General features: G+C 41.6%; 2 protein-coding genes across 2 annotated transcripts; both read left to right on the top strand.

Annotated features, from left to right (window-relative positions):
* Positions 1 to 564: 564 nt before the first annotated feature.
* Positions 565 to 16,278, top strand: ccdc22 (coiled-coil domain containing 22). Its single transcript, XM_042410127.1, has 16 exons — positions 565 to 1,195; positions 1,447 to 1,624; positions 1,980 to 2,112; positions 2,785 to 2,891; positions 3,814 to 3,898; positions 6,401 to 6,570; positions 8,445 to 8,660; positions 8,792 to 8,962; positions 9,186 to 9,305; positions 9,380 to 9,496; positions 9,579 to 9,680; positions 11,038 to 11,145; positions 12,580 to 12,675; positions 14,315 to 14,374; positions 14,458 to 14,532; positions 15,539 to 16,278. Exons 1-16 carry the CDS (start codon positions 1,146 to 1,148, stop codon positions 15,650 to 15,652), a joined length of 1,902 nt encoding a protein of 633 aa, XP_042266061.1. The 5' UTR covers positions 565 to 1,145; the 3' UTR covers positions 15,653 to 16,278.
* A 751-nt stretch (positions 16,279 to 17,029) lies between these two features.
* tbc1d25 (TBC1 domain family, member 25) lies at positions 17,030 to 26,196 on the top strand. The gene is made up of 7 exons (XM_042409489.1): positions 17,030 to 17,238; positions 21,646 to 21,755; positions 21,866 to 22,020; positions 22,472 to 22,599; positions 22,697 to 22,885; positions 23,326 to 23,601; positions 24,171 to 26,196. The coding sequence occupies exons 1-7, from the start codon at positions 17,194 to 17,196 to the stop codon at positions 25,857 to 25,859; spliced, it is 2,592 nt and encodes an 863-aa protein (XP_042265423.1). The 5' UTR covers positions 17,030 to 17,193; the 3' UTR covers positions 25,860 to 26,196.
* Positions 26,197 to 26,216: the final 20 nt, after the last annotated feature.

Below are 26,216 nucleotides of genomic sequence, written 5' to 3' on the forward strand. Positions count from 1 at the left end.
AGGCTGAATATTGCCACCGGATCCCCTCACTGTAGGGGCCAAGCATTCAGACCTGGACCAGTTTTTCCTTTAATTTGTCACCTGTCTGTATGTTTAAATAAAATATTTACTTTGTGACAATCTGACGTCATTTTCAGGCTCAAGGTGATAATATAGACACGCAACTGTGTGACGTAATGTATTCCTGGAGCGGAAAAGAAAAGAAACCTTTGGCCCATGAAGAACAATAATAAAGTTAAAAGAGTGTTTTTATGATTGATTCGTGAGTCAGTCATTTTTATTTTGTGAATGGATGTGGAAAGCTGCAGTTGATGCTTTCATTCATGTTCCACAGGTAGTTTCACTGATCTGCTGTAACAGCAGCTGACTGTCAGATCAGCTGACCAATCAATAAACACAGTGATCCTCGTCTCCTTCAGGTGCACTTAAGGGATTGGAGGATCCTCCATAATGGCGGAGGGATATCGGTTTCCGGGTCACGGGAGGACGCGAGTTAGCAGAAGTTAGCGTAATGAAAAGCTCGCAGTCCTCCTTTCATAGCAATGAACGGGGCCCGCCTCCGACGCTGTATCCAGTTCTCTTTATACATCCATGGGTTGGACCCGGTTGGACCCTCTGAACCACCCGAAACCACCCAGCACATTTCCGGTCATGAGACTGTCGCTTTTTGTGCATGTTGGGAAATGTAGTTCCAAGTTGCCAGATTTCCATTGGCTCTCTGCAACACCTAGTGGAGAGGACTCCACCTCCCAGAAACACCGCTGCTCGATGCTCTCATTAACTAGTCACAAATTTTCGTTTGTTGTGGACAGCCCGGTTAACTTCAGTTTGTAGCTAATGTAACGGACTCATTGACAAGAAATACAGCTTATTTGCAGCAAGACGCTTCAGCTGCAGCAGTGAGCAGGATGGGTTTTGTCAGGCAGTGAGGAGTGGCAGCCTGCTAGTGGACTAGTAGCTAGTTCCCAGCTAACAGAAGATGGAAGCTGTTCCTCTCGCCTGCCATCAGCCGTGTGTTACCCCATAATACATCAATGGGGTAACACACACTAATGTGAGCTAACTTGACGTGACTAATCAGCCGCTAGCATCAGATGTTCCGCTATAATACTGTTAGCTAATATATCTTCAGAGAAACTTCAGCGATGGAGGAAGTTGACAAAATTTTAATTCACACCCTCAAACAAGTCGGCACGTAAGTATTAGCAGTGTTTTTGTGTGTCTGTGTGTATTTCCAGTGTACAACGTCAAGTCAACAGTAACTTGTTGAGATGACACGTTAGCTGGCAGCGGCTAACTTTTAGGTCAATGGTTAGCAACATTCATTCAACTTAACTAGTTAACAGCGTCATTATGACAGCGGTCATATGACCAGAGGCATGTGGTTTGTGAGTGTAACAAGCTGTGTTTCTGTGCTGTTAATGTGTGTATATGTGTCTCTCCCAGAGAGGTGAGTGAGGAGGTTGACAGCGTCAAAGCGTTCAGCAGTGAGCTGATAGTGGAGGCGGTGGTCAGATGTATCCGGGTGATCGATCCAGGCCTGGGCAGCGCGCTGCCAACCTCCCTCCCTCCCGGCATGTCCGCCCGCTTCAGAGTGGGCATGAGCCTGGCACAGGCCTGCCAGGTAAGACACCTGAGACTCAAACTGCATCATCATGTGCTGAGATTAAAGTCATGTACCCCTGAGGTCGGTGTTTGAACTGGAACCCAAAAGGTGCTAGTACTCTGAATAACAAAATACATCACAGCTAGGACTGAAACAATACAAACTCTTTGTGAAATTGTCCACTTATGGTCCACAAATGAGCTTTCAAACACAAGTAATGGTCTTTCTCGTCAGATGGAATTGATCAGGATGTTAGTCAGAGATTTGTGCAAAGTGCAAAACTCACATGTCCCAGAAGGAGCACTGGATCAGTTCAAGCACTGCCTGTTATTCTGCAGCAGTATTCTTAATATGTCAAACTGTTGTTTTACAGGACATTGGTTATAAAGGAGAGATAGGCTACCAGACCTTTCTGTACAGCAATGAGCCAGAGATCCGCTCCCTGCTCATGTTCCTGGTGGAGAAGCTGCCCAGAGAGAGTGCTGAGGCCTCCGACCAGCCGACAGGTACAGACAACAGTCTGTCTGTCTGATATTTTGTTCATGTATTGCAACACTGTATTTGTTATTTGTGCCATAACAGAAGTTATTTTAACCCTGGTTTGTAACATATAATCATCATTTTACATGTCAGACTTTTGTGAAAGTCATTAATCATACCATATGTGAGGGTTGGCAATAGGACCTAAAAACATAATCACAGTATTGCCAAGTATAATTTTCAATAATGATATTTTTGATAGTAATAGTTTTGGGATCCTCATGTAATCCTCAGTGCAAACCATCTAAGGTAAAAACTGACTGCACACACAGCAGCTGGACCAGTGTTTCTACAGCGGATTACAAAATAACCAAATGACATCAGAGCAGAAGACCGTTCAGTGCTTCCAGCTAAAACATTGTACTTTTTTTTTTTTAACAGTTTGCAGGGTGCTCTCATGCCTATTATGGTCTGTCAAGCATAATAGTACCTGTGTAATTATTTATTTATTTATTATTAGTTAGTAGATAATAAATCATTACACAACACACAACAGGCGCAGATGAAGAAACAGTAACAGACTCTCATGAGGAAATGATATTTTTCAGTTCGTCACTTTCTACAGATAATGTTTGCATGACAAGTCGACACATACATCATTTTGACAAGTCATCCAAAGCTGTCCTCTCTTCCTGTAGGTAAATCGGTGGTCCTCCAGAGAGCCATCGCCGCTGCAATTAAAGCCCAGCTGGCTGTGCCCTGGCTGCCTCCCAACTGTAGACTGCCACTGCACGGTGAAACACAAGTAAACTCTTTAAAGTTGCACTTTGGTGTCTTAAAAAAAGCTCTGATTAATGGGGTTGTGTCAAGCCAATCAGCAGGATGTAAATGTATGTTGTATGCAGACAATCTAAACACAGCCAGCAGTTGTAGTCAGTGTTTGGCAGCGAGCGACTGCCAGCAGGACACTTTGAGTTGGGAAGAAGACAAACGTTGATTTGCATCAGTGTCAGGGGTATTTTTCAGCTTTTCAGCAATTTCTGCACAGAGTCATCAGTAAAGATGAACAAACTTATAAAACATTTGATTCTTTGAAAAGAAGTTCATAGCAACTGCAGCTGAGGCTCATGGGTATCGTAGTATTTACAGTGATGTGCCAACATGTGATTTGTCAGAGATGAAACTACAATAAAAAAACTCATGGCCTTAATAACCCAAATCTGTTATATCACTGAATTATCCAGATCATTTAAAGACGACTTTAAATGGAAATTTACATCAGCACAAATACTTGTGGAACTCTATAGGATACTGTACAAATATACAGTATGTAACCAAGCAAAGGAAAGATATGATAAAGGTTTTTTTCTTAATTTAAAGCAATTCAGTCGTCATACATAGTGTATTGAAATGATGTTTTCATCTCAGAGCAGGCTGGCTGTAGGCTACGTAGATATTTAACTGTATTATGTAAGAAAATTCAATTAAAGATATATTAGAAATATATATTGAATTGAACTATATCAGCAGATGAGCAGCGTGAATAATTGTGACCTTATGGATGCACGATGTGAACTGGTTTGTTGTGATATGTGACTCCCTCAGAGTGAATCGACTGACACCTGCTTCTATCGTCAAACAACAACTAAAAACGATCGGACCAAGTTACATGTAAATCTTTCATAAAGCTTGATTTGTGATGAGGTCATGTCTTTGTCCCTGTTTAGAGTCCAGGATCATTGCACAGCTTCCACGTCCAGCCCCTCAGTTTACCACACTGCACTAAAGGTCCAGAGAAGAAGCAGCTGAAAGGTGGGCCTCCGACTGCACGAACATGCTCTATGACTAATGTTGATCTGCTGAGGTGTCTCCTGTAAGCACTAATGTAGTCAGAGCTGCAACAGTTAGTAGATTAACTGATTATTTGATTGACAGAAAATTAATCTTCAACTATTTTGATAATCAAATAATCGTTTTAGTAGTTTTTTAGGCAAAAAGTGACTAAAATTTCCTGGTTGCAGCCTCTCAAATGTGAAGATTGTCAGACATGAAGACTAACTGAATATCTTTGGGTTTAAGGCTGTTGGTTGGACAAACAAGACATTTGAAGATGTCAACATAATAATAAATTATACTGTCAAAATAGAGAAAATAATCATCTGGTTAATTGATAATGAGAATGATTGTTGTTTCCAGCCACATTAGTTATTTTAGTTTCAGTTAGTGGAAAATAATCAAAGAGTTTAATGTTTCTAAGTTTGAATGCAGAACTCTCTCTTACATGTGAGCTGAGAAGAAGCAACAAGTTTCCTGTTTTTGAGGGAAGTTTGCCAGACAAGAGCAAAGCGCTGACAGATAACATGGTTGCATCTCATACAGTGTGATACTCTGTTCAGGTGTGTGTGTGAAGACATACAGTGGGGTCCAAAGGTCTCAGACCACTAGTCAAGATACTCCTGTTTTGCATTTGTTTCAAATATAATACTCATTTTTCATTAGAAATGATAATATCAGCTTAACAATTTAGGTGAAAAGTTGAATCTTTGAAACATGTCCATGAATTTCACAATGTCTTATATTTGGTATGTCCCCCTTTTGCTATAATGAGAGCATGGACTCAAGCTGTCCTGGACTGCATGACCCATGTTATCTCTGCATGATTACTATGTTCCAAAGAGCCTTAGTTTAGTCTATTAGGATCCTCATTAGCTAACGTCATGACGTCAGCTAGTCCTCTAAAGGTCCAACACAGAAATCATGTTATAAGATACAGTTATATAGATTATATTCTGTACATTCAGACAACACACTTACAAAGATCCACCATCAAATCATTAGACACTACAAACAAAGAGATCAGCAGGCAAGATGACTCATCTACTGTTGGTTCATACAGTTAATGTGTTAAGTGCTGTTTTATTGTTTTCCTGAAAGCGGCTCTGGAGATTTGTCCTTGGTGGAGGCGGTAAGAGATAACTGGTCTGTCTGGTCAGATAGTTTTCTTCGCTTCTGATGTACAATACTTGGTCAGAAAAATACTGCGATTTCTTGTCATTCAGGACGTTCCTGAAGAATATCAGAAGAAGACTGGATTTCTTTGCTTCTGTCATGATTGTGACCCTCATGGTGGACGCTGCTATTGTTGTTTTTGTTGTTGTTGATCATCAGATAAATGTATTGGGATGTATGATAAACACCTAATATATTATGTAGGTTTATGAATTAGAGAGCGGCAGGATATTCTAAGTATTAACTTCCTCCTGCTCCTTGTTGGACATGTTGTAGTTTTTGGTGTGTTTACTGAGAATTTGTTGCTTATGTTAAATTCATTGATTATTATTGTTTGTTTTTTGGTTTTATTTGTGTTTCGAAACAAAATTTATGAAATCCTATATATCTAGGTCCAAACACCGTACATTTAGTTTTAGAAACATTCAGCGCTAATTAGTTCTTTCTTACCCACTCAGCCTCTGTTCTGAGCTCAGTGGTCAGTACATCAGTTAGCCTGCGATGTGTTAATGCTGCACTGTACATAGTTGAATCATCCGCATACAGAACCGTTCTTGCTTTATCTAAAACTGATGGGAGATCATTTGTAAATCTAGAATATAGGAGAGGACCTAAGAAACTACCCTGAGGAACTCCACATTGTAACTCTTTGCTATCATGTAAGCTGCTGTTGGGGAACGCTCTCTGCCGTCTTGTGGACGTGTAACTCTGCATCCAGGACCAAGGATGAAGGATTTGAACTCAAACATGCATTGCCTTTCTCTCATGATACAGTCTGTTATGATGTTTTTTGAGACTGAGTCATCTGTTAGACTCATGGCATTTCTCAGTTTGTCCAGCTTTCTTGTAAAGTAATTATCAGAATAATTAGTGATGTCACGTGGTTTAATAATAAATACACCTTCTGAGAAGTGGTTTAGAAACTGCTCCTCATCCTCTCAGACACTACAACACAGCCTTCTTTTGACACTACTTTTGCTGATTAGAGTCTCACGTTCTTTATTTAGCAAATTCTGTATCTGTGATGAAGTTGCTTTTCTATCTCTCAGGGAACAAAGATTGATTCATTGATCTTCTGATCACTTTTGGTCTGCCTGATCGTGTTTTAGGTACAACTGATCCAGTTTCTGCAGAGTGTTTTAGAGCTCCATGTGCTGCCCCATTAGAAACCTTTAGTGTAGCCGTGATGTGACACTGAGAAAGTCCCTCTTCCAGATCCAGATTTTCAATGTGTACTCAGACTTTTAGACCCCGCTGTATGCTGAAGGAAGTGGAATTAAATGTGTGTTTATGCTGTGATTTCAGAGGTGACAGACTACCAGCGGGACGTTCTTCCCCCTGTGACCGCCCAGCCCTCCCATCATGCCTCTGTGGTGGCGTCCATATTGGAGCAGCACATGGCTGAGCTGAGTGCTGCTCAGGAGTGGGACAGCGAGTGGAACAGTCAGGGACTCGTGTCTCGCCTCACACCTCAGGTAAATCAGCACACTCATCACATTCATGTTTTACACAGTGTGCTTGACCCTCTGAACATCTATCTGGAAACGTTTCTTCTCAAGTGACTTACAGCCAATTATGCGGTTGCCTGGCAACAGCAAGACATCAAACATGCATGTCTGAAACGGTGTCAATTCTTAAATAAAAGCCAGCATTCAAGTAGGTCAATGAGTCCAATCATCTGCTGGAGACGCCTCAGTCAACTGAGATTCTTCAAGTCCAGCAGTCTTCTCTTTTTTTTTACTCAATATTTATATATTTTATGTTTAAAGAGAAATCCAGTAGTCTTATAAGTCCATCTTGTTGAAGATGAGAAGTTAGTTCAAAGCGGACGATGCTGTGAATTATTTAAAATTTTCAGGCCTGTTTTTATTTTCATCTAAAAATAATTCCAATCTTAAATAATTTCATGTGTTAATTTGTTCTTGTTTAGATTTATTAGTTAGTTTTGATATTTAAAGAGAAATAAAGTAGGCCTGTCCTGTTGAAGAAGAGATGTCAGTTATTTCATAGCAGGCAACGCTGTAAATTTATTTTATTCATTTACATTGTTATTAATGTTAAAAGTGAAATTAAAAATTAGGCTTTAAGAGCTTGATTTAACAGAAATACATATGTGCTGCGTGTCTATGGTAGCGTTATATGCCGGCAGTTCAAATCTTGCATCATATGCAAATGTCTTTAATTGATTTTGAAATGCTCAGAAATATGTTGCCATGACTCTGTTGCATTTGACTGTGGTCGAAATCATCACTGAAACTCATGCCAATGGATTGTGATAAACCACAACAAAGTGGTGGCGGCCAGAATCCACAGTGGTTCCACTATGGATGAGTAGAGAGCCCAGTAGTTGTATTTGTGTCTGTACTAATGCAGTGTCCGTTCAAAACATGCCTGTTGGAACAGGACGATTTCTCAATATCTAGAGAGAGCTGTGCCTGTCCCCTAAATGCCTCTCATGCAGACTGCTGGTAGACGCTACAATTTACTGATGCTCCCTAAACGCCTCTCATGCAGACTGCTGGTAGACGCTACAATTTACTGATGCTCCCTAAACGCCTCTCATGCAGACTGCTGGTAGACACTACAATTTACTGATGCTCCTTAAACGCCTCTCATGCAGACTGCTGGTAGACGCTACAATTTACTGATGCTCCCTAAACGCCTCTCATGCAGACTGCTGGTAGACGCTACAATTTACTGATGCTCCCTAAACGCCTCTCATGCAGACTGCTGGTAGACACCACAATTTACTGATGCTCCCTAAATGCCTCTCATGCAGAATATCTGGAGACTACAGTTTAGAGTTGAGCTGAAGTTGATTGGATGAACTTCGGTGCCTGTTCAAAACGTGCCTCAGACATCCTGCACTGTGTCTTGAACATACATACCAAGGTCCTGCGTGTGAGGAACAGGAATAAAGCTGAACTCTCTGTACTCTGTCAGTTCATTCTCTGTAGTAGTTCTTATCACTACGGGTGTAATCCCACCTCCAACCACGGTGTGGGTTGCAATGACAGAGTGGTGCTGTCTGTATTTCTGCTCGTTGAATCCATGTACAGCAGAACAAGCAGAAGCAATGTTGTTTATGAGGTATTTTTATGTATTTCTGATCATTTTGCCAGGTCACTTGTATTAGCTTTCTACAGTTACTTGATAATGTTTGTATTATGTGAGACTAGTGAGGTAGCAAAGAGAGGGGAAAGCACATGATCTGCATACATCAGAGGTTCCAGTGTTTGCCACATCAGGTTTTGTGTGCAGTTCCCCTCAACCTGTAGATGATTTACTGGCTGTAAACATGTATATTACAAAACATGCCATGTTGAATGTTTTTGTCTCTTTTGAACAGGAGTACCGGTCCAGGAAACTGACCCGACTGCGTAAACGCGCCGAGGAGCAGCTGCGTTCTGCCGCGCTGCCCTCTCCTGAAAGTGCCTTCGGTGGTCCTCGCTCCACCTCTGACCTGTCTGAGCTACTGCAGGCCTTCAGAGGCTCCGCCCCCCCCGACCACATCCTCACTAAGGGTTCCCACTTCACCCACACACAGAAGTTCACCTTCACACAGGTCAGCACCGCTCCAGGAACATATCGCTGTGTCTGCAGTAAGAGCTGAGTGCAGTCATCTCTAACTCTGTGTGTGTGTGTGTGTGTGTGTGTGTGTGTGTGTGTGTGTGTGTGTGTGTGTGCGCGCTCCAGGAGGCGGCACCAGTAACCAGCTCCATCCCCACTGGGCGCCAGTCGGAGGGTGATGTCCAGCTCCGTCAGCAGGAGGAGCTGGCTTCACTGCAGCAGCAGTTCCAGCAGCTCTGCAGTGAAGTAGACCAGCTGACAGCAGAAATGAAGCACATGGGTGTCACTAATACACAGGTAACACACACGCAGACAGATACCGACTCTGCTATAATTACAAATGAGGAAAAACACCCGAGGGTTCAAAGAGTTCAGTGAAACAGAGAAACCACTGTGGATTATGTATTTGGAGTCATGTGGAGTAGATGTGGAGGTTTCATAACAGCAGTCAAAATGTCCAAAAAGAGCAAAATGAAGACAAGTGAATGCTTTTTCCACATGTGTAATGTTTTTGATGTAGGTGTTGGATGAGTTGAAGCAGAGAGAGCTGGGAAACTCTGAAGAGGAGGAGAGGATGCAGGTGAAGAAGAAAACCATCGACCTGTTACCAGATGCTGACAACAACCTGGTGAAGTTTCAGGTAGGAGAGATGAGTGCGACCTTTCATTTCATGAAATCCAGACTTGGTGTAGACCTTTGTGTTCCTCCCTGCAGGCTCTGGTGGAGGCCAGCGCCAAGCGGGTGTTGCACCTGGCATCTCAGTGGGAGAAACACCGTGCTCCACTCATCGACGAGCACCGCACACTCAAAGAAATCTGCAGCAATCAGGATGTAAGTAGCGCTTAACAACAGATCATCACTACATTTATTAAAATAAAACATTTGATTCTCATGATGCTCATTTCTCTGCCAGATGGAGTCATCCAGAAAGCTGTCTGAAATCAAGTCTCTGCATGATAAAATCCGTGTGTCGACAGAGGAGGCCAAGAAGAAGGAAGAAATATACAAACAGCTGGTATGAGAGTGAATTCATGTTTCTGTTAGAGCAAGGAAAGAACTCCCAGCATGATCTTTAGTAGCACAGGTACTCATGCAAGGATTGTTTTAAAGTCTGTCACAGTTCAGTTTGTATCTTGACACCTCGCTGTAAAATACCACAATCATGTCTGGGAGCAGGTTTTCAGATGTATGCAGATGATACGGTCGTATATGTCACTGCTAGAACAGTTTCTACCCAGCTGTCACAGTTCATAGCAGCATGGTTTCACACTCAACTTTAAGAAAACTAGGGCAGTTTGATTTTCTTCCAGGGATCGGTCCCTGTTAGAAGCTGATTAGTAGTGATTAGCCGCAACTAACGATTATTCTCAATATAGCAGCAAGCAGCAGTGAACGGGCTTCGACTTAATAATATGACCTTTAGAAGAGTTTGCCAAGAACATGCCATATGCATTTGCATTGGCCACCTGGGGGATCGAAACCTTTGTATCCTCAGAGAAAGTGACTTACTGTCTGAGATACTGGAGAGACTGGTTTCCACACACCTTCCTACAACCTGACAAATGACATCACTGGTGCCAGACTGGGGTGTTTTTGTCTCTTTAAACTCAAAATGTTTGCAACAGTCAAAATGTTGGTGATAAAATTCTGAAAAAAATCACACACTGTTCTGCTGGTTTTGGGTATGATGTCAAATATTTTGGTGAAATTTGTTTAAAAATGAGATGAAATAGAAAATGTCGTGCATACAGTACAAATTACAACAAGATATAGAGTATCACTGTGGAGTCACTGTTTGAACACTTGATATCTACCATCTGGAGAATGTCTTTATAAGTTTTAGTAGCATATGAATGAAGACTTGCATGGACATAGATGTTAACTGATTTTGCATATTTTGAAAAATATAAAGTGACAGACTTCTGGATTGATCGTAGGTTGCAGTGAGGCAAACGAAAAAATTTCAGTTCTGTAGGACGTTCAGATGATTTATTTTGATTTTTTTTTAAATTTTGGGATGTGAAATGTTCAAAAATTTAGATTTGTTGTAATAATGAATGCCCACTTTAATCAGTCATTACCAAATTTTATGCATTGACTGAGTCATGACCCAAGATCATGCTAACTGAATTTCATAGAATCCATGCAGCTGATTATAAGATGAGTTTAAGGTGTCTATAAGGTGCCCCCTAGTGGCAGACTGTCCAACGTCTGTGCAGCAAAGCTCAGATCTAACATCTGATTTATAGCTTAGACTATAAATGCTGGGGTATGAGGCATTAGTTCAGGCTATATACTTGCCCCTGTACAATTAAACATTAAATAAATGTGCACTTGATGGTTGAAACTGTGCCTGTTCTTCTCCCACGTAGGTAACAGAGTTAGAAAATCTTCCCCAGGACGCGTCTCGGTCGGCATACACACAGAGGATTCTAGAGATTGTAAGCAACATTAAGAAACAGAAGGAGGAAATTACAAAGGTAGGTTGAAAAGATGCATTTCAAAAATAACTTTTACATCAAACAGCAGAGCTTGAAACTGTTTAATCTGAAATATCCAAACAGTACAGCAAAAGGACAGCCAGGTTGAGTAGATCCAACTCTGGAGGAGGCTCAGCAGGACTTGTGACAGGCCTCATTATATATTCTGAAAGCTTTCATTTCTATACACCCACTTTAAAGGGGAACTCAGCATGTGTTTCCAGGTGTTACATGTGGAAAATGGCTACCCAAGGACCTGTGAGAAATCTGATAAATCACCTCAAGTGATGTCACTTGAGTCAGTGTCAGTTGGGGCTGAAGACTACAAGTTTGAAAATGAAACAAGTCTGGGGGGGTGGCGTTAGGAAGAAGTGAGGTTATCAGACCTCTGTAGTCTGCTCCTCATCTCTGCTGGAGGCTAGCAGCTCCAAGCTACATTAGCTGCTACTAGCATAACACACCCGGACCTCTGACCCATGGTTGTATCATAGGAATTGGATACCGGACTCAATGATGGCGCCGAACCACTTGAATGTATCTTGCTCACCTGCTGCATGAGCCACCGCCTGCGACTTCCTGCTCATCCCAAACACTTTACATTGGGATGACGTCACACATGTTATAAATACACAAATTTTCATTGATTGATTGAATTTTTAATACAAAGAGTACCTTATTTGCAGTTGGAAGTGTCTACAGTTTGACACACGTCTCTTTTATAAAGGAGGTCTGTGGAGGAATTTATTCGCTGTAACACATTCTGTACATGTCCTGACCCAGCTGTTGGCATTGTAACGTAGGCACCTGGTAGAGGAGTGTGTGGAATAAAAAAGACTATCTTTGGTTCTGCTGCATCCATATTGACCTTTTTAAAAGGTTTATCTGTCTGTCATGAGTCTGACAATGTTCCAGGTAGTGATGGAGTCAAGACCACTTCAGATGAGTCCAAATCCAAAATAAAAAGAAAATGTGGTGAAAGTTTGGAAAAAGTCATGCTGGTAAAAGATATTTTCAGAAAATATGAATGACCACTTGAATGAATAAATAAACATGGAGATTTTAATTTGGTGGCATTTCTTCAGGAGTTTGTGGTTTGGTGAATTAGGAGCGAAGTAGATTCTGTATCTATCTTCAGATGATTTCATATGTGTATCCAGACACACGGGACATGATCTGATTAATAAATAATACAGATTCATTCCAGTTGATTGTGTATGATTTGATCCCGTCAATAAGCTGAGAACGTTGTGGTGTGCCACTGCTTCATTCATGATAATGTGTGTTTTGATGACTGTAAACAATGTGTAATTCAAGCAGACTTGAAGACTGAAGACTGTGAACTGACACTGACAGTCTGGACTGGAGTACAGCTGTAGTTGAAGGAGTACAACGCTCCATCCATCCCTCATCAACTCTGTGATGGTTTCCTTACAGATTTTGTCGGACACTAAGGAGCTACAGAAAGAGATCAACAGCCTGACGGGAAAACTGGACAGGACCTTCGCTGTGACTGATGAGCTGGTCTTTAAGGTCTTAAAAGGAGTTTTTTTATAAATATATAAATATATATAATCACATTTTGTATGCATTGTTTGGCTGTAAAACGATTGAATCAAAGAGAATAACTTCTGGCTATTACAGAACCCAAACAACATCTAGATAAAGAGTCAGAATCACAACAGTGAATCATCTTGGTATGTTAGATTACTTTTCAGGAGGTTTGCATAACTCGCAACAAAGCAAATTAATTCAGTTATTCCTTCAGCTGTTAAAACAAATGACCTTTAGTGTCAGGATGGCTGTGTGTAGAAGAAGGGAAAAGTTTATGAACAGAGGAGGGTAGATGAGCTAAAAACTGAACTCAAGTAAAATTACTGTTACTCAGTAAATTCAACTACTCATGTAAAAGTGAAATTAGTCATCAAAATTACTCTCATGAGAGAATAAACATATCTACTGAAAAAACTACGTCAGTACTTGAGGACTAGACGAGTAAAACAAAAACAAACACTGGCACAGTGAAATTAAAAAAAATTGCCCACTTCTCTTGTTTTTTGCGGATGTGACTGACCATAGATGAGCTTAACTTTCTCAGGTAAGAGTAAAGAAGTTAACATATCTATATTTATTATTAGTTTATGATGCAGTGTCTTAAAAGTCAGCCACATTTGTGCTATAAATCAAAGCTGCAGCTCTCTGACACTAAAACATTTACAGTCACCAGGTTACTACAGTGCATGTAAACCTTAGACTGTAAGATATAACAGACATAGTCACCGTGACGTCACCCACTGATTTGTTGACTCCCATTTAAAGCCTCGAGTTTGTATTTTGACTGTCGCCATCTTGGATTTTTGGAGCCAGAAGTGACCATATTTGGATGAGAGGGTTGAGTTGAACCTAACTTTAGCTGCTAGCTTGGTTAGCACAGTGCATTTACTAATGCTAATTTTTGCTGGCGAAAAACAGGCTTAAAACCATTAAAGCAAAATGTACTTACTGGTAAAAACTGAACATCTGACTCCTTAGAGGCTCTTTTAGTTCAGCCAAACGCTGAACAAGACTTCATGAACTGAAAACACTGAAATAGCAACAGTTTCGGCTTTGGTTTTGGTTTGGGGTGATGCCATGGTTACGTTACCTAACCAATGTTGTTGCCATGGTAGCAACTTGTCTGTGACGGCACCCACCTGTCACTCAAAGCAGCCACTCCCTTAATCGTGCATAACTTTAAGCCTTAATAAATGAGTTATATAAATGTTGTCAGTTGTCATGAAAGGAGAAATTAGCTTTAGAGACTAAAACCGTTCTTTGTACCAGGCGGTAAACACGTTTATTTCTGCTGTAAAGTTGGACATTTGAACATGGGGGTCTATGGGGATTGACTTGCTTCTGGAGCCAGACTACATTAGGCCTATTAAGGGTCTGAAATGAGCAGGACTGTTAAACATTTCTTATACAAATAAGAATATGAAGCCAAAACCAGACATTATAATAATCTAATCTAATATCAAATGACTTCTTTAGACTAAAGATAATACACCTTTACCTGAGGAAAGGTGTCTAGGTTTAAACTTTGTTAGACCAGAAAGCCTGATGTACTGTATGTTTATAGTGTTTATGTACAAACCATTCTTTCATGTTTCATGTATTCATTTTTTAATTTTAGGACGCCAAAAAAGATGAGTCCGTCCGCAAATCCTACAAGTACCTGGCCGCCCTTCATGAAGTACGTTCAAACATGGTCTTTCTGAATATCTGTTGTTCTGAATGTGTGTTATATTGTATCTTACATCCTACATTTTTCTACAGAACTGCAATCACCTGATCCAAACGATTGAGGACACTGGCACAATCTTGAGAGAAATTCGAGATCTCGAGGAACAGGTAGGAGTTGCCGTTAAATTGATTCAGATACGTCAAACATGTAGTAGAAGCTCTCCATCATTTTGGGAAATGCTGGTTTACTGTTTCACCCAGCGTTAGATGAGAAGATGGATATCAGTTTAATCACAGAGATGGTTTCAGGATCGGTTTAGCCAAGCTTAGCACAATGGCTGGAAGCAGAGAGAAACTGCTAGCTGAGCTCCATTAAAGGGGAATATGTCTGAAATGTTTACACACATTAAAAATCACTGGGTTAAAAATGGACCCAGTTAAGGTCAAAATATCAACACAACACTGGGTTTACATTACCCAGTACAAATAGGCTGTTAGTTAATGGAGTTTTATAGATAACTGAAACTAAAACAGGGTTATTTTAACCCAGTTATGCACACAAGCTCAGGTTTTACCTCACAAATGTATTATTAGTTGTATAAAACAGTGTGTGTATGACATTCAAATAATACAAATATCATCAACAATCAGTAGAAATGGTGAATTGTAAGTTTAAACAGAGCTACAGTAGATATTTTAGTTTAGGAAGATAACCGAGCAGTAAAAAATACTAATGTCAGTTAGTAGCTCGATGCTAATTATCTGCTCAGCTGTAGCACATTAAACAGCAGGTAAACATACCTGCAGACGTCACTTCGGACCTGTTACATGCTGGTTTGGTCGTTGCTCTTTTAACAATACATTTAAGAAACATGTTGACATCATTTTTGACTGCAAGGAGATGATTAAATATGATTTCAGTTGAAGGAAGAAAAATGACGTCAGGCAGGTGCAATGTAACAAAATATGATTTACATCGTCCAAGAAAGGTCTCAATACAAAGCATGTTGAATTAAAGGCACACTGATGTAGTTTTCATTAATCTGGTCACTAGTGAAAGCATGAAATGCTTCTGAGCAGCGCTCAGTGTTCATTTCTAAAATGCAGCAGTGCGTTCAGAGATTTACCTGTTCAGTTTAGGACATTGTAACTTTTCATCTTAAATTGTCCACAGATTGAGACAGAACACGGAAACAAAACTGTGGCGAACCTGGAGCGGATCCTGGACGACTACAAGGCCATTCGACAGGAGAACTCTGCACTTGCTGCCAAAGTGCGAGAAGGCTGAAGGAAACCGGTTTACTCTGCGCTGCCTGCTCAGGCTGAAGCCGGAACACAAGCCTTGAGCTGCAGTCGCCCCTGAACGGGACTGAAACAGCGTTCCAGTTTTCAGACTGAAAACACCACCCTCTGTTGCCATTGGAGACCTGCTTTTCCTCAGAAAGGCTAGCTGATTCTTGTACCATGGAAACTAACCTAGCATTTAAATGCAATATGGATGGAGATGACATTTAGTTTGTTTTTTTTTTATTTCAAACTGATTTCTATGGCTGGACAAGCTCCATGAGGGTCCATGCACTGCTGAGATCATTCTGCAGCCGATTGAAATGTAACACTGGACAGCAGCTGATGCTGTCAGAGCCTCCCTGTTCTTGTGTACTCATTCATATCGATGTATGAGATGTTTTCATAAGATATCTGGATTAAAATCTAATCTGTGACTTGGAATTTTTAATACAAGAAATATTTCCAACATTTTCAGACTTCATTTATTTCATTGTCATGGTTATATTCACACTAAATATGTTGAGTGAATGGCATTTGAATGTAGTCCATTAATGATGTTGTCCAGCCCATCAGCAAAGTATTGTATATATGGTACCAGCTTAAATAAAGATGCCTTACAAACTTGAAGAGCTGCTCTTATTGTAACCAGAAGAGGCTGGTCATGAAGGGTGAACGCACCGTCTAAATGTACATCACACAGCACTGTAACGTGAAACACACTCAAATCCTTGCTCACCTACACCATCAGCAGCAGTTTTGCTGACTGTTCTGGTGTGCGACACCCGCATTCAGACACAACACCCCTCCTCGATTAAAAATACAGGCCTACTGTAGCGATGAACGCAGGCTCCAAGCCCGCCAAATATTTTTATTTCAACAAGATGTCTCCTATACTGAAAAGAAGTTAATTACTTAGGTTGAGGAAGAAATTAATGAAATAAAAATGTATTCATTCATATCCCTGCTAAACCCTTCCTGTCCTGTTTGTCTCTGATTTCTTGAGGACAGACTGTCAGAAACATGACTTTATGTTTATTATTGAGGTTGGAGTGCATTATATTGAAAAGCGTCCCCATTATTTTCCCCTCGTCATGTATGTTAATGTCTTGGACAACATACTAGGAACAATACAATGCACTCCAGTACCACCACCCACTATGAGCTCAATCATAAACATAAAGTAGAATTATCACCTTTCTGACGAAGTCAACAAAAACTGAAGATGTTTAAGCTTCGTAAAAGTAGGATTAATGTCAGAGCTGTTGGATTAGATTAGATTAGATTGCACAGGTGTTTCTAATGAAGTGCTCAGTGAGTGTGTGTGGTTTGTACCAGTGTGTCCTCTGAGGTTGGTAATAAAGTCATGACCACTAGATGGCGGTAACACAGCTGTAACCTTTTGTAAAGTCAAAGCCGAGGAAGACTAGAAAATAGAGGAACTCGCTAGTGCTGCTATCCGTATGATGTTATTGATCACCATGTCGGTGTAGAAGGACAACAAAACCCAGAAGAACCGTCCAGTCCCGAAACGGAGAGTTAAAGATGGCGGGCGAGGAGGAGAGGGGGGTGGTTCGAGTCAAAGTGAAGGTAGGACGATCATTTCAGTAAGAAATAGTCTGCCAACGTCAGCTCGTTAGCTAGCAGTCCTGCTGTCCTGTTTAGTGAACTGTCTGTTTAATGTTTGCTAGCTGTCTGGCAAACAAATACACACACACACGGCTACACGTAGACAGAAAACACACGTGACTCTGTCGGTAACCGTGAACCGTGTGTTTGAGAGAGCCAGATCTACCTGCGCAATGATCCATTTTGTTTACACCACCATTGTTTGTTGTTTGTGGACGTAGTGTGACAGCAGCAGGTGTTAACCGACCGGTCGACCTGTCAGGTGAACTAGACTGAAGGCAACGATCAGCAACGCCTGATAAAAGTCCTCATCAATACTCAGCCTCCATGTACCAGCATCATGCTGAACCCTCACAGCTGACGTCACCTGCCTGCTCAGCAGGCGCGTGCGTGTGCGCACGAGACAGTGCACGGTCTGATGTTGGACATTCAGACATTCAGACATGCGATGAGGTTCATCCTCAGTAACTTCAGAGTGAGATCATCCAGCCCCAGCAGATCAGCTGTGTGTTGTAGGATAAAGCTGTGCTGCAGGTGACATGTTTACCTCGCGGTCCGGTGTTGAGGCGAGCTGACGGTGACGTCACACCGGGAATATGACGAGCTGAAGTTACGGACCGTCTCGAACAGGCCCTGTAGCAGCCAATGATATAATAACTACCAATAACGTCATCATTTTTCCATTCTTCATGTAATAAAAGTCGATATTGTAATATTTCTAAACCAATAACATCATAACTTTTTGCGCATATTATTGACTGTTTATGACATTATTAGCTGGGTTAAAAACCCATTAAGATTATAGTAATTGGAGCCGATAATGTAATAATATAATCATATCACTTTATTTAAGTTTAATTTATTATCAAGTATCAGATTCCATTACACCTTACTGTTGCTTCTTTCAGCTGCTCAAAAACCTGATCAGTCCTGACTCCTGAATGTTAGTCCCTCTGAGAACACACACGCACGCACGCACACACACACACACACACACGCCTACTCTTTCCAGTATTTATGTCTATTTATTTGTTTTATCTCCAGCTCTGCCTTCTACTCTTTAACCATTTGAGAACCAAATGAAGTGCGAGCACGTTTGCAAACACAGACAATTACTCTTATGTCATATAATATGAAATCAACCTATATTAAACCTCTTTCAAGATGTTGTGTTCTTAAATAAAAAGATCATCACTTCTTTCCATGTAAAACATCATCTTTAATCAATAAACAACTCCTTCAACCAAACTGTAACTTTTATTCCTTGTGCTAAACTTTCAACCTCTTAATACAAAATTATAAACTGTAAAATATATGATATAACATGACCTACAAAGATAACTCTGGTAACACATCTTTCAGTTTTATAATGATAGTAAAGGACAGTTTATGGTCCTCTTTTAAAGAACAAAACATTCTTTTGATGCTGTACTGTACATTTGACAAAATGGAGGTAAAGTTCAACCTCAAATAACTTCCACACATTTACAAATATGACAAAGAATCAAAATTAAATTATCTGCTGACTTAAAAAAAACCAAACAAAACCCCAACAATAAAATGGTCATTAATTCTTCCAGTAGATGTCGTTGTGCTGTCTGAGGGCTGTGTGACTGAACAGAAACCATTGTATGTTTTTACTAAATAACTCTGTTATACATGTGCTGAGACCACTGCTGCGTCCAGCAGCCTTGTAGAGCTTCATAACACTAATGGAACAGTAATTCTCTTTGTCCAAGTAAGTCCCTCTCTTATGTACAGGTCGGGATGATTTGGTCCAGACAGTTAACGCAATAAGAGTGAGGCTCTGTTGCAGTCCCCAGCATCGCCATATTTAGATTAAGAGGTAGCTCAATCAGGTTCAGGGTCAGCCAGAGGGCCAGACTGGGGGTCAACTCCCGTAGGTGTCCTAACTGGTTTTCTGAAAGACAGTCTTTGTCTCTCTGCCTCCTGAATGGTCTGAATGTGAGGAGATATTGGTCCATCTAAACAACGTAATGCTGGTGAGAACTAAGTCTTCCACACAAGCTCTGAAGGATCAGGCCTGAGGTCTGCATTTTACATGATGTCACTGCTATTATCAAATTGTTGTCATAGATAGCAAATAATTAGCCTACACTTAGCTATAGTCAGTTAACTTGAACTTGAACACCATAGGCCCATTTCTGTATTTTGAAGGGGGGACAGGGATCTTCAGTGGGGAGATAGCAGGTCATCAGTATATATATGGGTGTATATATATATAAGCTTAGCACAAAACGTAAGGAAATTTGTGTTTGGTAGATTATTTCTTTGTTGTATCAATGCGTCTTGGCAATAAATCTTATACCGTTGGAAAACCTGTTTATTTCCCTTTTAAATGGTGCCACATTTGTAAGGAACATGCATTTGTGGGATGAGCAGCAGAGCTGAGTATGTGGGTTGCGCCCATGAAAAATTTGCCAAATCGTCTCTGCCAATAACAAACAGCTTATTCTGCCATTGACTCTTGTTTGGTGTTTGGTGGATTGGATGATTGAAGTTTGAAGAAACAAGACATATTGGCAATTTAATAATTTATTCATTTAACAAACAGGAGCCTCAGTAGCGTGTGGAAGAACCATACACAGCCACAACAGCCTGGCACCTCCTCCTCATGCTGGTCACCAGCCTGGTCACACACTGCTGTGGGATGGCATCCCATTCTTCAACCAGCATTTGTCTCAAGTCAGCCAACATGGTTGTGTTGGTCACTCTGGCACAAACAGCACACCCAAGCTGATCCCACAAGTGTTTAATGGGGTTGAGGTCAGGACTGCTGGCAGGCCGTTCCATCCTCTCCACTCCCAAATTCTGGAGGTAGTCTCTGATAAACCCTGCTCTGTCGGGGCGAGTGTTGTCATCTTGGAGGATAGAGTTCGGTCCCAGACTGTGGAGATATGGGATTGCCACTGGTTGCAGAATCTTATCTCAATATCTCTCTGCATTGAGATTGCCTCCAATGATGACAAGCCTCCTTTTTCCAGTGAGGGAGATGCCGCCCCACATCAATATACTGCCTCCACCAAAAGATGTTACTCTATTGGTGCAGCAATCAGCATAGCGTTCTCCGCGTCTTCTCCACACTTTGACCCTATGATCCAACTGCTGTAGGCAGAATCTGGACTCATCGCTGAACATAATGTTCCTCCACATGTTCAAGTTCCAGTGCACATGTTGCTGACACCAGCGCAAACGGGCCTGATTGTGAAGGGCAGTCATGGCAGGCCTCCTGGCAGCACCTGGGGGTACCAGTAGCTCAAAACAAGAGTCCATAGCAACAGCAAAATAAGCTGTTTGGAATTGGCAGAGAAGATTTGGCAAATTTTTCATGGGCGCATTCCACATACTCAGCTCTGCTGCTCATCCCACAAATGCATGTTCCTTACAAATGTGGCACCATTTAAAAGGGAAATAAACAGGCTTTCCAACGGTAAAAGATTTATTGCCAAGAAGCATTGTTACAACAAAGAAATAATCTACCAAACACAAATTTCCTTACTTTTTGTGCTAAGTTTATATATGATAGTTTGGTTGAAACAGTTTTCTTGAAAATGTTATTTAAATATGTTTAATTAAAGATGACATTTTTATGGAAAGAAATAATGGTCTTTGTATCTGAGGACAAAGCATCTTTAAAGAGGTTTAGATTTCATATTATATGACATAAGAGAAAATGTCTGTGTTTACGAACATCTGCTCGCACTTCATTTGGTCCTCAAATGGTTCAGGAGTAGAAGGCAGAGCTGGAGATAAAACAAATAAATAATCATAAATACTAGAGAGAGTAGGTGTGTGTGTGTGTGGTCAGGTTTTTGAGCAGTTATATGAAAGAGTACATTGTGATGATGTCACAGATTTTTAAATCGCTTTTCTCAGATATTCATAATAGAGTCATAATTGACGTTGCTTGCAGTTCGAGATGTCCTGTCAGTTTTGTAGTGGTGGTCTAAGGGGAAAATGCTTTTATACTGAGAGTGGCCACTGAGAAAAATTGCCTGCAAGGCTGAGCGGCGGCGCCGTATCCAGCTCTTATTATACATTCATGCGTGTGATGCATGTGTACGTCATGGCAGCATTTGACTCTAAAGTGCATCATCCACAGGATTTATCAGATCATTTTACCTACATGTTTTTCATTTTGTTTTCTAGATATTTAAAACCAACCCTATGTTCATCTCAGAGTCGACCTTTGTGTGCAAAAATATAGTAGTGTTAGTAATAAAGTAAACAGCTTTGTGGAATTATATCTCAGTATAGAACTGAGACTCTGTTGTTATCACTGTCTCCCTCCATGATGTTTATATACTTGTGAGTGATGATATTTCATTATGATGTAATGTATTTCAGAAATGTGATGGGGCGCTTCCTGTGGAGTTTCGCTCCTTTGCTGTTGATCCTCAGATAACATCACTGGAGGTCCTGCAGCACATACTTATCAGAGCCTTTGATTTGAACGGGTAAGAGTCATCATCTCTTCTATAGACCCAAACACTGTCAAAGTTGGTTCTAATGAGAGTTGAAATGTGTGTGTCTCAATGTTTTGTGTTCATTTGTTTTCTCAAACTAGGAGGCGGAACTTTGGGATCAGTTACCTGTCTCGAGACCGGAGTGGTGCTGAAATATATTTGTCTCTGGTGTCTGACTGGGATTTAGATGTCGCCTTTGTCAGTGCAGCCAAACCATATCTACAGCTGAAGATGGACATAAAACCGTCAGAAGACAGTAAGTACACCAGTGTACCATAAAGCAACTAAAAATATGAGTGAAGTCAAATGGTTCACATTTACAGCAGGAACACATGATTAACACAGCGGTTTAACAGGAAAATTGGGACATATTGTGGTAACCTGATGTGAAGACATCAGAGGAAATGGGTTTGTTTGTTTTCCAAAGCAATAAATCATCTGCTATAGAGGCACTCTATGCTCTGTTACTAATAATAACCAAATGATTGGACTTGAATGGAGAGAAGCTCTATGCAGGGTTTTAAAACCGGGGACAGAGGGGTCATCATGGTCATGTCCCTACTTTAACTGTATCTCAGGATCATCTCTGTGTGTTCTGACGGATATTTGGAAAGAATGCCAACAAAAACCTTCATGTATTGAGTACAGAGTATAAAATAAAGGTTGTTGGTAGTTGATTGTTACTATTACTGTTTGTTCAACTGCAGGTCCTGTAATGGAGGACTGGGACATCATCAGCCCCAAAGATGTGATTGGCTCTGAGCAGCTTCTTGCAGAGAGGACCAGGTCTTTGGCATCTGCAGCTCTTCCCTTCACCCAGTCATTACTCACCCAGGTGTCTCTACCTTCTTAAACTTCCTCACAGTCTCTTCTACCTTCTCCTCTCTACAAGTCAGGGTCTTTGCTCATGTACCTGTTTTACTTGTGTTCAGGTGGGCCGGACCCTGTCCAGAGTTCAGCAGGCCTTCAGTTGGTCTTACGGGGAGGAGATCAAGCCTTTTAAGCCCCCCCTGAGCGATGCCGAGTTTCATAGTTACCTCAACGGACAGGGCCAGCTGACACGACCTGAGGAGCTGAGACTGCGGATCTACCATGGTGGCGTGGAGCCTTCACTGCGCAAGGTGCAGCACCTGTACTTTTATAGCATCACAAACCAATCTCACGTTCTGCAGACTCTAACAAATAAATAGGGTTGGGAGTCTGCTACATTTTTTTGATTATGATTTGCTTGTGAATTGGTTCTTATTGAGTCCTAGAAACCAAAATATGTTGCAAGCAGAAACCACCTCTACTTATGGCAGATTTAGACATTGAGACATTAAACAATGATACAATTTGTGATTATTCAGAGTGGTTACCAAGAAAATTGAACCCCTCCACCCCAGCTGAAGAAAAAAACTTAACAAAATGTGTCACTGTCCAAATACTCACTGTATGGACTGTAACTTATATAAAATGCTAAATCATGCATGAATATATTGAATTATATCATCTGTAGTTTATGAATTAATTAATCTTTATTAATGATGATTAACTTAAGCATTGTCTGCTGTTGTTTCAGGTTGTTTGGCGGTATCTCCTCAATGTCTACCCTGATGGACTGAGTGGACAGGAACGAATGGACTACATGAAGCGGAAGACGAGGGAGTACGACCAGCTGAAGAGAGAGTGGACAGCCCGGGCCAGCCACGAGGACCTTGAGTTTATCCGTGGGAATGTTCTCAAAGACGTCCTGAGGACGGACCGGGCCCACCCGTACTACGCTGGCTCAGAGGACAGTCCACATTTGACTGCCCTCACAGATCTGCTCACCACCTTCGCCATCACACATCCACAGGTGGTTGGAGCTCTTCTAACAGTCGGCTTGTTCCTGGGTTGAGGGTCAATAACATTTCAACAAATTCAAATTCACTTACCAAATCTAAACCCTTTTAAATCCCTTAATGAATATAATTAAGTTTAGCTTTCAACATTTTTTGTTTTAAATTGCTTAAGTTAAATCAGTTAGAATTAATGGTATCAAAATGTAATGGTTTGCATATCTATAACTTAGGATTTGGTTACCTGACATCATACATGTGCACCACTGGAGGTTATTTGGTCTGTGTGGTCGGGACTGTTTCTAAATGTACCAGCACTCTGAAGCACAAGAAGAAATGATTGAATCTGTGTGGAAGAAATGTGTGTGTGCACAGGTGATAAATTCGGCCCCTCTTCCATCTTTGAACTAAAAAGACTCATCTATTATATAATACAGTATAATGTATTTTATGTTTATGTGTTAGTGTCTCTCTCAGTTGTCTGCCAGCTGCCATTTAATTTTTTATTCAGAAGCCATGAATATATTTACATGATTTAGAATTCTGCTTTTCTTTGCACTTTGTAACTTTGTGCGTTGTTTTTCAGATATCGTACTGTCAAGGCATGAGTGACATCGCCTCCCCTATACTTGCAGTAATGGACAATGAGGCGCATGCCTTCATTTGCTTTTGTGGCATCATGAAACGTTTGGAGGGAAACTTCCGGCCAGACGGGCAGCTCATGTCTATTAAGTTCCAGCATCTAAAGCTGCTTCTGCAGTACTCAGATCCTGAATTCTACTCCTATCTGGTCTCCCGAGGAGCTGACGACCTCTTCTTCTGTTACCGCTGGCTGCTTCTGGAGCTCAAGCGAGAGTTTGCGTTTGATGACGCTCTGAGGATGCTGGAGGTCACTTGGAGCTCTCTGCCTCCAGATCCTCCTGAAACCGAAGTGGAACTTCTGGGACCACCACTAGAGTCAGATGAAACAATGGTACAACGCACAGACAAGGACAAGACAGCTGAGAACTGCCTTGGAGATGATCAGGAACAAAAAGAGAAGCAGCGGAGACGACATATGCTGAGACCTTCGAGAGAAGAACCAGATATAAGCAGGAACGCTGTCACAGAAGAAAAAGACGGGCAGAACGTCGGCGCTGGAAAGGAAAGCGAGGTTGCTGATAGTGACATTCCTCAAACGACCGTGGAAAAAGCAGATTTGCAGGCTCCTCCTTTTGAGAGGCAAACTAGTTTTGGAGAGTTTAAATACTATACTGCCCGAAATGAAGACAGCTTTGACATGGAGCAGCCACGGGGTTTGGTGACTTCCAAGTCAGTATCAAGCATCCCAAGGCGCCAGTCCACAGTGGACAGCGAGGAGGACCCAGGAGAGAGAACACCTCTCATAAAAAACTGTGAAAATGGTTTCTCTCCAATGTCATCACCTTCCCTCCTCCCCAATGGCCTTCCAGTGTGGAAAACTGGCTCCTCTACATCTTCAGCTTCACCTTCCAGCTGGCCAGGTGCTTCTCCAGACTCTCCTCCAAAATCCACATCCTCATCCACAACCAATGGAAGAGAGGCCTTACCGAGAACTGTCCCAGAAGTACTGTCCTCCTCTGCCCAAGTGCTCAGCAGTACCGGGATCAACTCGCCCATGACCCCCACTGTAAAAACATCTGTTGCATCTCCCTCCCCCACTCAGAACCGATCCCTACTCTCCTCGCCCATTCTGTCTTTTGGAAGAGGCCCCTCGTTGCCAGGCAGCAGGTCGTCCTCCAACAATCTCTCTTCACCTGGCAACAAATCCCCCATCACCACAGCTAACACGCCCAGTTCTACAAAAGCTGAGACCACCAGCATCAAACCGTGCTCCCTGCCACCTCCTCAAGAGTTCGGCAAAGGCAATCCCTTTATGCTGTTCCTGTGCCTGTCCATCCTGCTGGAGCACCGAGACCACATCATCAAGAACAGCCTGGATTACAATGAGTTAGCGATGCACTTTGATCGCCTTGTGCGGCGCCACAACCTGAGCAGGGTGCTACAACGAGCCAAGGCCTTATTTGCAGACTACTTGCAAAGTGAAGTATGGGACTCAGAAGAAGGGGACGAGGTCAGCTCAGACTCCCCAACAACAGCTTCAGTTGTCCTACACTCCCCTTCTTCAACCATCTCTGCCCGACCCATATACAGCCCTTTAGCATTGCCTCAGACATCATCTCCAAACTCAACCTATAACCTCGCTACCACCATTTCCTCCCCAACAGCTCAAGTTCCCCTTTCTCCCACATCCTGATTCCATCTTGTATTACTGGCTTCCCCTCCTCAGTGAACTTGTCAGTAGACGGTTTGTGGCCCATCGGAGGCGTGGATGTTTTTTAGACAGCCTCCTGCATTGAATCGGCTGTTAATCTTCTCATTCTGTGTATGCTTGAATACATAAATTCTTTATGCCAGTAGTCAACTTCATATTTAATTTTTTTCTTCAACCTTTTAAAGTTATGCCTTTTTGTTGTCTGTACTTTTGTCTGTACTCGAAGAGATGAAAGAACTGCTGATGCATGAAATGCTAAACCCTGTGCTGCAGGTGTTTTTGCTGGAACCAACAAAAATTTAGCCACTTAGTGCATTAAGCCTGTGTTGCCCTCCTCAT

Source organism: Thunnus maccoyii, chromosome 4 (assembly GCF_910596095.1).
Source record: "Thunnus maccoyii chromosome 4, fThuMac1.1, whole genome shotgun sequence".
NCBI classification, from domain to species: domain Eukaryota; kingdom Metazoa; phylum Chordata; class Actinopteri; order Scombriformes; family Scombridae; genus Thunnus; species Thunnus maccoyii.